We start from the raw sequence: 10262 nt of genomic DNA, 5'->3' as shown, positions 1-10262 counted from the left end.
TTTACGTAAGCATCAATAGTCATATTCAGTTTTTTTTATTATTTAAATTTATTATTTACATCATATCTTTTAATGGCAGTTGATGCTTGGGCTAACCTAGAGAGAACTATTCACTCAACAAAGTGGCTATGTGGAATAAAAAAGAGTTCAAGGTGAACCTTGCCCACCCTCAAATCTATTTTTCTTAAAATATATATATATATATATTACGTGTAATCACTGGATGCCGTTCATAGGCAAATCAAGACGCATCTCGTCACTTTTTGATGTGTACCAATGTTGTGTATAACTGTATACTGGGATGCGTGGTGGCGCATCCTAATTTATCTCTCGACTGTCCGATGACCACATGTAATAATCTCTCTCGAAGCAGGGTAGCCATAGGAGGGCCCTATGAGAAGTGCATAGACAAAAAAAGCATGCTGGTCTGGCACGAATATACAAAAAAAAAAAAAAACTAGGACAAAATAATAATAATTGTGATAGAACATGGATCCCAAAAATTGTATCAAACTTCAATAATATTTTAGTAAAATATAAATAGCTTACAACAAATGATGTATATAAGAGTTTCTCCAGGGGCTCTGGAAGTGTAAGCATTTGGTTTGCAATAACAAATGTCAGTGCATCCAAAGGTTTTGATGGGTTTAGGGTATGATTATAAGGGATTTGAGAACATAAGTAGGTAGTGCCCTCACACACTCAATGCAACCCTTTCTTGTATGAGAAATTATTATGTGCGAACACCGTATCATTCAAAGGCGAATCAGAGCATGCCACATTACTTGGTATACAACACCTGGGTGACGTGGTTCGCTGTGATTCACCTTTGAACCCCTACAGTACCCGCACAGAATAATTTCACCTCTTGTAGTGTCATAACCCTTGAACAAGTCTAAAATAGCCTCAAACTTGTTTACCTAACCTTGCAAGTTCATCTTCTTCCATTTTGTTACACGAACATCACCATACATCTATGTAAAATTTTAATCAATTTACATGAATTGATGCGTTGCAATGATAAAGCTCCCTCCACAGAATTTTGAAGGGAAAAAATGAGCTTTATTTCAACAATATCTGCCACCCTTTTAACCACAATTTGTAGCCTCCGAATCAAAAGTTTTAAACAACATAGATAAAAATAACGAATAGTGATTCAGCATCCGAAGCTCCCCACAAAGTTAACTTAGCGGAGCAAAAGTGGAAACGAAGAGGGAAAAAAAAAGTTATTGCAAAATAATTTCCACCTTACAAATGCATACGTAAAGAAAAGTAATCAATTAATAATAAAGAAGAACTAACGTGATCTCGTGGAAGGGCCACACGCACAAACTTTCGTCAATGTGGCCGACCAGCATGCTCTCCACACCTATTCCTCCCTCCTGCCGTGCTTCCACAACGACAGAGTGGTGGGGCGAGTGATACTCGTCTGCTCAGTTGCTGGATTTGAAGCTCTGTGCCTGGTGACGGTGGTGGCGCTGCGGACTTCCATGGAAGGAAGAGCAAGGCAAACAGAGCCTTAGCTTGGGCCGGCGCTTGGGTCCACAACGCGCGAGTTGGCGAAACAATGGATGATGGCTCTCGGCGAAGCATCATTCCCATTTGATGGCTTCATTCATCGCTTCTCAGGCTGCCAGCACGCATGCAAATTGTCATTATTTCCTGTGCAAGAGTGGTGTTCTTGATATAAATGAGATGCCCTGCCACAATGGCTTAATTCTAAAACAACTAAAGATAAAGAGACTGGCTTACCAGCAGCAGGTTTCTGTTCGGTGGCCGGGGCTGGCTTCAAAGAGACGGATTGCATGCTGTGCATGTATGGTAATGCTGCGGCAGCGGCGGGCATCAGAGGATGCATGGGCCCGGCCCCAGGTAATGAAACCGCGGCGGCGGCCGTAAAGTGAGAGTTTTGTTGGAGGGTGGAAGGTAGCAATCCTCCCTTGGAATTGGAGGCAGGGGATGATTCTGCAGGCTTGGATGGGTCTGGTGGAGCAGATCCGCCCCCTGGTGTTGTTGCAGATGAAGACTTTTCTCTTTGCTGAGATGGGTATTGGTCAGAAGGTCGGCGTTGTTGGTGCTGTTGAAAGTATGTTACAGAAGCATCAGATGGGTTAGTTTGGTTTTGAATGTACGGGTTGGAGAAGAAGAACTGAGCTGCTTGAGGTAAATGCTGCTTTGGTGGTTGGTGATGGGAAGAGGGCTGTGGCTTCGTGCTTGAGTTGGAGGTAGAGTTTTTGTGAGGATTACCAAGGATGGAAGACATGTTTCGATTGGTGGTAGCCAATGGAGTGGTGGTGGAGCTCGAAGATGTGGAATTCTTGCCTGATTGTTGCTTTTGGAGAGGCAATGAAGGTAAAACAGTAGGTGGTCCAGATTTTGCAACTGAGGAAGAGAGAGGAGTGCTGCCTGAGTTCTTAGAAACTAAGGCATGGGTAGAACCAACTGTTATGGTAGCTGCAGATGTTAATGATACCGCATTTCCAGTTTGCCCTGCAACCTTAGCAGGGCTCACTCCAAAGGAGATGTGAGTTTGATGGGAAGGCTGGAGCTGGCTCCGCACATGCTGCTGCAAGGAGATTTGATTCTTCACAGATGATGCTGAGGGAGATAGCGCAGCAGAAGAGGAAGTACTTGCTGTTCTAGGTGAAGCTTTCCACTGAGGGGAGTGAGAAGAAGAGCTGCTTTGCATGAGAGCTGGAGGAAAGCCAGCAAGAGCTTGAGGGAATTTAGATGCATTGGAGCTTCCTGAGAGACGGTCAGTGTAAATGCCAGCATTGTTATGAGAGGCAGGTTTTGCCCTCTGTTGTTGAAGCTGCTGATGCTGCTGAAATTGTAGATGCTGCCTCTGAAGCTGGAGAACCTGCTGCAAATGCTGCTGCTGCTGCAGATTGTGAGAATTTGGGGAATGCAAACCGGGAGTAGAAGAGTTGGAGGCTGTTGCAGTACTACCTGGCCTGCTCGAGATACGAGAAGCACCACTGGAAAGTGGCTGAATAAGGTTCAAGTTCAGGGACGAACTGTCAATCACACTGTTGCTAAGAATTGAAGAAATTGGAGGTTCTGCGTCTGCCCTAGATAAGGTGATAGAATGTTGATGTGCACTACCCAAAACATGGCTCACAGAAGAAAGCTTCCCTTCCTCACCAACTGTAGTGGCAGTGCCCAAATCAGGAGCAGTTTTTCCAACTTCAGGCTTCTTCTGCTGCTGCTGCTGTGCAGCATGAGCTGTGGCTGCAGCAGCTGCTGAGATTTGGTGAGCTGTGGCTGCGGCAGCTGCTGAGATCTGGAAACTATGTCGAGCTGCTTCTGGGAGACTGTGGAAAAGAGCATGATTCTGTGCCATGGATGAAAAGTCAAGGCCTTGCAGAGTTGCTCCACTGGACGAAGCAGCAGCCCCACCAAATGAGGCATATGGCATTGCTAAGGCTTGAGATTGCGTCAGATCCATTTTCATGGTCTTGTTATGGATTTGCGATTGCTGTCTTTCACTATGATTGCTGCCTCCACTTGTCATTGATGTCAATGACGCCATTGCAGGAGATATCAAGGTAAAATTCGGGGTATGGGCAGGCATGGCATACTTCTGAGAGGAAATGGCCTTCTGAGCCAGTGAGGCCCTGCCATCATCCGTGGACGGGGTATCCTCTACCATAACTTCAGATTCCAACTGCCCAGCCTGATGAAGCCCGAGCTGATGCTTTGAATGAGGGAAGCCAAACGAATTACCAGAGGCAATTGTAGTAGACGAAACTGCAGGAATTCTCTGGGATTGCTGAGTATTCTTTGGGGATGAAGATGAACCACTGGATGTGCTTGGATTTTGATGCCCTTGCTGAGAACAGGGAGGCAGCTGCAATGATGGTGGTGGCTGCATCGTAGGTGGCTGCTGCTGCTTCGGCCGGAGCTGTGAATGATGCAGCATCTGGGGAGGGTAAAATGATACATTAAAGAATGGCATTGCTTGAGCAGGAGTTGCCCCCCTGTATGGTGGAGCTCCAGCAACATGAGCTGGAATAGGAAATGGGTAGGCATTGTTCTGCAGAAAGGCTAGATACTGGGCTTCATTTGCTGGCAGTCCAGGGTAACTGAAGCTCATGCTAGTACCAGGTCCATAAGCTCCAGGAGTTCCCAATGTTGCAGAGCCTGTACCACTTGAGGATTGAAAAGCATTACCAGAACCTGCTGTCAATTTTCCCGCTGCAGATCGGTTGGCCGCACAAACCCCAACTGTGGCAGCTTGTTGTTGATTGAGAGGGAAAATAAACGCAGGAGCCTACAATGGATCAGATTTCTATTAGAAATCCAGAGTCTTAACATTTTTTTTTAACAAAAGGGGGATGCATTCAAAAAAGAAATCAGTAATATTGACTAAAATCTTACCAACATGTTTCCAGCTGATCCAGGTTGAGATGACTGCTGTAGTATGGGTTGTTTCTTCTGTGAAGAATCGGCGGATGGATTGGCTGTATTATTCTTTTCCTTAGCGGATAAACCAGAATTTGCCGAAAAAATTGGACCTTCCTTCTCTTGCACGGATCCCGGGCTCTGACCAGGAAAGTTCCCCTGCTGCATCGGATTACTGAGAATAGCTGAATCTGAGAGTGAAGCAGTACTGAGATTGTATTGCTTTGAGGCATAGAAAGGTGCCGCACCAACCGCTGAAGACCAATATGGATGTAATCTTGTCATCTGCTGATGGTAATGTATGTTCTGTGCAATATAGCAGTGAGTTGCACAACGCTTTGGCCGAAGTTGTGAGGGAAACAAGCCCTAGAAAAAATATAATAACCCAACCAATTATCAATTAGTTCAATACTATACCAGCCCAATGGGAGGGAAGAAGGTAAAAGAGAAAAACCTGAACTGCTTTGGAAGAACTGGTGCTTGCATCGACAGGACCAAAAGGCGGTAGAGGAACTTGGGCCATGTACCTTAAAATAAAAAGTTAAAAATGGAAATTTTATCAACCGATAACACAAACCGCAATAAGCATAGCTGCTTTAGTTGTACGATTTACAAACACAGCCATTAATAGGCATTAAAAATTAACCTCGGAGCGAGCAGTCAAATATCTCAAAATAGCAGTTTTATAAAAAAAATTGACTTCTGCAGAAATGGAAACTTTAGGCAAAAGAGAACTAATAAGGATAGACCATGCAGACCGTACCCAAAAGGAGGAAAACCACCGGGCCATCCTGGAATTTGTATTGGCAAGGGCAACGATTCCGCTGGACCTTGCATTAAAGACGAGATATTGAGAAATTCCAAATAAAAGATAAATCTTCTAACTTCTAAAAAACAAGAAGCTCCAAACCAAAAAAACCAAAAACATGTAATTTTGTTTTAGTTAATATATCGGTCTCTGCCCTTAATTTTCCCAAAAAAAATCCAAATAAATACATATAAATATATAAACGTTTAATGAAAAACTTGTACCAGCTTTCTCTGTCCTAGGCTCAGCTCTTGCACCTCTTGGTTGATGCTTCTGGGCATGGTGTTTACCGGCGCCGGCTCCAGTGCCGGCGAAATCTTTATCTTGCTTCTCCAGATCGAGTTGCAGATCAAGATTCCTCTCCGTGCCGGCCTGCTTCTTTGAATCGTCAGTATTTCGGCAATCCTGAACAATTTCTTCGGGCTTCGTCCTCGACTTTTTCTCCATCTCCTTTTGTCCTTTTAAAACCTCCAGTTTTTGTTCCTGATAAGTCAAAAAAGAATAAGCACGAAAACAGTGCAAAAAATAATAATTTATACTCCTGTATTCACGGAAAAATCACTAATTACCCTCTCCATCTCCATCCCCATCCCCATCCCCATCCCCATCTCCGCAGACTTGTGCTCGGCAACGCAATACAAGGTGCTTTCCTGCACCAAAAAGGATGATTTCACAGGGGGATGAGACTGCGAAAATAGCGATTTCGCCATATTTACTGACATCATTCCACTAAAAGTGAATTTAATAATCTCAACAGTCAAACTCAAGGATTCTCACCATCATATCGAGGTTAAACTTCTCCTCCCGCGGGTTATCAGAAACCAAAGCACTGTAGATAAAAATCAAAAGAAAGAAAGCGGCCATCAGCCAAACAACCTCCAACTGGACATTTATTAACAAATAAAAAATAAGCTCACGCTTTGTTCGCGGGGGTGTCTTCAATATTGACATCCAAATTTGAAGAAGGGGACTCTTTTGGGGGAGAGACTGCTTCCTCTTTGGCTTTCTTCTCCGGCTGGCTCTCTGTATCTTTTGGATCCGGAGCTGCGTTACCCTCCGGTTTGAACGAATCTTGCTGTGAATTAGCAAGAGTAGATGTAATAGAGCAAACATTAGAAGCATCCGGATCGCATAAAACAACACCATTTTCAACAGTAGGGGCTGCTATGTTTTTCTCTGATTTAGGAGAAGTAGGATCTGTTTTTGTCCCTGCCGGCGATTGCTGAAGTGCTTCCTTGTCCAACTTCGCCACAGAAGAATTCGGCGTAGCAGGAAGGGCAGCAGAACTTGGCGTGCTTGTGGGGCTCTCCACCTCAAACCTAATTCGTGGCCGCTTCCTTTTGGGTGCTGCGGAGAAATAGAAGCGAAGGGGAGGGGGGAGGAAGATGTCAGAAGAAATTATCACCATACCTTCGCAACATAGATAAACGACACTAACCTGCTGCAGTCAACGTATTCCGGTTAAAGCTCGGATTAGAAATCGCTACAGTGGGTGACTGAGAAGTCGGAGATGGAGATGAGATTGGGATCGGCGAAGAGACCCAAGGTTTAGCTTCGTTAGATTCCTTTGAGTCGTTCTTGTGATTTTCCTTCTTTAGGGGAACTTGCCTCGTCATTCCAAATAAAACCTCAGCAACCTCAATCTCAATCTCTTGAATGGAAGAAGACTTCGAAATTTTAGGGGGTCGATGTTTTGTTCCGCTGATCGCCTTCTACATCAGAAAGGTAGAAAAAAACCTGGTTACCAGCTGGAAGGCAACCGAAAGTGACTAACCCGAAAACTGGAAAATAGGTGATGGAATACAAACCATCTTCTTACGAATTGAAGCGTTTGAGGATGGAGGAGAAACTGGAGTCGTGGAAGAAAGACCTGGTCTGGCCGGCGAAGTTGATGTCTGCCAATGAGGCTGCTCTCCTCCAACTGCTCCGCCGCAAGCGCCACCGCCCCCACATGAAACCCAACATTCTTGTGACCTTTTGACAGATGCTGCATCAACCAAGAAAAAATTTTCACAAAAAAAAAAAAAAAAAAAAAAAATGGAGGAGAAACTGGAGTCGTGGAAGAAAGACCTCAAAAAACAAAAAACAGGCGGTTGATTTCCGCAATCCAAGGCATACTACAAAATCATACATGACAATTTCCCAAAAAAAAAAAATCATACATGACCGGGCTTTCCGGGGTATTGGAGCTCCTATCATCTCCTCGACGACTTTCCAAGTACCGGTCCCCGGCGGCTTCACCGGCTTAGCCGCATAGCCTTTCCGGATATGGTGGCTTTGCATCAACGAAGCCGATTGACTAGGAGGATTTGGAACAGGGGGATGTGGCAGTCGCATGGACACCGATGAGTCATCTTCGTCGTCATCTTCCTCCTCATCGACGCTCTCCTCAGAGCTTTCATCTCCATCCTCTCTGTGGCTCCCATGCAGCAACCTATCGCCTCTCCTTCTCTTGCTCCGACTAGATCTGTCACGATCTCTATCTTTTTTACTCCCTCGATCCCGAAGCCGTGAGGTCTCCTGCATCTCCATCGCTCCATCCTCCTCTGTGAATCAGACAAGAGGAAGCCAAAGTAGGCAAGGCAAAAGAAAATCAGAAACAGATCAAAGCGAAAAAATAAAATAATAAATAACTAGATGATTGTTCCGATCAATCGAACCAGGCGAATCGCGGAGATTACTGCTTCTTTGCCGTCTCTTTGACAAACCCCCATTTACCGCTGTCATGGTTCCTCTTCTAGCCTCACGAATCCTATCCATCACTCAAACATACCGCTCATCAAAACAAACTGAAGAGTACGATATCTATCTCTCCTCCGCGGCTCCTACCCAAAACAAATGCCCTAGCACTCAATCGCCGGCTCGCCGGAGTTCAGAAGGAATTTGACCGGAAAAACCCCAACTCTGAACCTTAACAGGCAAGCAATCGCCTAGAAGAGTGGAAACACCGGCTGAACAATGGGAAATCTGAGAATTTTCTCACTTGGATCTGACCGTCATACCACTCCGCTCCTCTCTCTCTCTCTCTGATTCTCTCCGCTTTCGCCTCCGCTTTCCTCCGCTTTCCTCTCCGCACTACGCTTCATATTTAGCCCCGTCCATCCTTTTTCACTCGCCAAACCCCCACTCGTGTAGAAAATCGACGGCCTAGATCTACTCTCGACACCCTACTTTCGATACTGTTCATCTGATCTCCTTGAAATCAAACGGCATTTACTCCGCGGTGCCAGCGTGGCAAAACATCTGGCCGTCCGTTAATTCCGGGTTATCAATCTCTGACCGTGAAAAACACGACCGCCACGTGTCTTAAAATATCGCAAACTTTCTCCCATCTTCGGACGAAAACCTACACGTGCCCTGCGCCACGATCGAACTAATGCATGGCCTCTACCGGCGCGGGCTATAGCCATTAAACTTTATTAGTTTTCTCTCCAATTTCAGCGCACCTTGCTGGCTCCTTTCCTTTATTTTTTTTTCTTCTCTCACCCGCTCCTGCTAACCTCGGGTCCACAGCGAAAGCTCCGAAATGCTTTCAACGGCTCCGATCTCGTGATGCCACCCGTGACGGATTCCAAGCCGTCCGATCATCAGCTGACGTGGCGTGGCGACTTCCGGACTACATCTTTTATCCGAAGCTGTACGTCCGGAGAAAGCGAGCCTAGCTGGCAGTAAAGAAAATAATCTCAGCCGTCCGTCTTCCTGATGAAGAAATTCTTGTGACGTACTTATTTACAGCTTAGGGTCTTTAGGGCATTTCCAAAGCAACTGAATACGGCCGTTTGCACTTTCGCGAGCTGTCAACTCGGATGAAATTCGTAATCGTATTTTTGCTGTTGTAAATAGTGCGACACAATATAAAGTTTAATGTTTTAATTTTGTATAAAGTTTCAGCACACAGCTGAAGAGAAATATAAAGTTTAATGTTTTAATTTTGTATAAAGTTTCAGCACACAATTAGATAAAAAGATAGGTGCATAATTTATAAGAAACGCTAAGATTTTTATGTGAAAAATTCTGAAAAATGGAAAAAATTATGAGGTCTAGCCCATTTTAAATGAATCCACTAGTATTTGCAGTTGATTACAAATAAGGCTCTTCATTGAAGGGAAGACCTTAGCTTGATGTATCAAATATACATCATATTAAATGCATTACAAAATGGACATTAGAAGAATCGGCATTGATATGTCCGTTTGATCGAAAGTACCGTAGTTGGCGGGCGACAGAGGTATGAAAGACTATATTTGAGTCAAAATGATCATAGCCAACTGCTGACGGAGGTTGGGAGGACCGTTATCTTGCGACGAAGGTTGGACGGACCATAGTTAATTGGTCGCGGAGGTCGGAAAGACCATAGTCTGGCGGAAGAAATCCAAAGAAACATTGACTGGCGACGGATGTCGGAAGGACCGTAATCAACAGGCGACAAAGGTGTGAAATATATCAAGATTTGTGTACGATCAAGATAATTTTTTTATGATATAACAAGTTTACTTTATATTAATACTCTCTAGTTTTAATATGTTTAATTTTTTATATAATTTATTTATTTAAATTAGATGATAAATAATATATAAAATATTATTTTTCTTATTTTAGAAATAAAGTTTGATTGGAGATGAATTGATATTTGATATAATTATTATTACATTTTGAATTGAAAAACAAATTTTTCTGTTAGGAATTTTTTTTAAACCAAACTAAAAAATTTATTAAATGAAATTGATACAGCACAATGCCACAACAGAGCCATATCAATAGAATTAAAATCAAAGAAAAATAAAAAACAGCATAAGCAAAACAAACTGAGAGTTGGCTTGACAAAATCGAAAAATGTCAGTCTCAGACTGATACCTCAGTTGTCAGGGAGAGATCATCTATGGAGGACAAACTAATCCAAACCGAGAAGCAGCCAAAAACACCAAAACGAGCCACCAAGGTAGCCAACCAACTCTGGCTATCCAAGGTGCATGCAACAAAATTGCTTCATCATCTTCCATTCCGATTCCAACCCAATATTTCAACGAAAGCAACGAAGAGCAGAATAAAA

At 43.8% G+C, this 10262-nt stretch overlaps 1 protein-coding gene across 4 annotated transcripts; it reads right to left on the bottom strand.

Annotated features, from left to right (window-relative positions):
• Window positions 1–1021: 1021 nt before the first annotated feature.
• Window positions 1022–8301, bottom strand: LOC110110972 (protein TIME FOR COFFEE). 4 transcript variants are annotated; one of them, XM_020842636.2, is made up of 13 exons: window positions 7873–8301; window positions 7375–7758; window positions 7021–7199; window positions 6651–6924; window positions 6130–6559; window positions 5990–6041; window positions 5782–5862; window positions 5437–5695; window positions 5168–5234; window positions 4859–4931; window positions 4381–4770; window positions 1753–4273; window positions 1022–1662 (listed from the first exon to the last, which is right to left on the bottom strand). In XM_020842636.2, exons 1-13 carry the CDS (start codon window positions 7970–7972, stop codon window positions 1616–1618), a joined length of 4857 nt encoding a protein of 1618 aa, XP_020698295.1. In that variant the 5' UTR covers window positions 7973–8301; the 3' UTR covers window positions 1022–1615. The 4 variants fall into 4 exon arrangements, with proteins under 4 accessions (XP_020698295.1, XP_020698298.1, XP_020698297.1 ...); XM_020842639.2 differs by having other exon boundaries at window positions 1022–1630; XM_020842638.2 differs by having other exon boundaries at window positions 5168–5228.
• Window positions 8302–10262: the final 1961 nt, after the last annotated feature.

Source organism: Dendrobium catenatum, unplaced genomic scaffold, assembly GCF_001605985.2.
Source record: "Dendrobium catenatum unplaced genomic scaffold, ASM160598v2 fragScaff_scaffold_1132, whole genome shotgun sequence".
Taxonomy (NCBI): domain Eukaryota; kingdom Viridiplantae; phylum Streptophyta; class Magnoliopsida; order Asparagales; family Orchidaceae; genus Dendrobium; species Dendrobium catenatum.
This window is presented reverse-complemented; position numbering and strand designations above follow the sequence as displayed.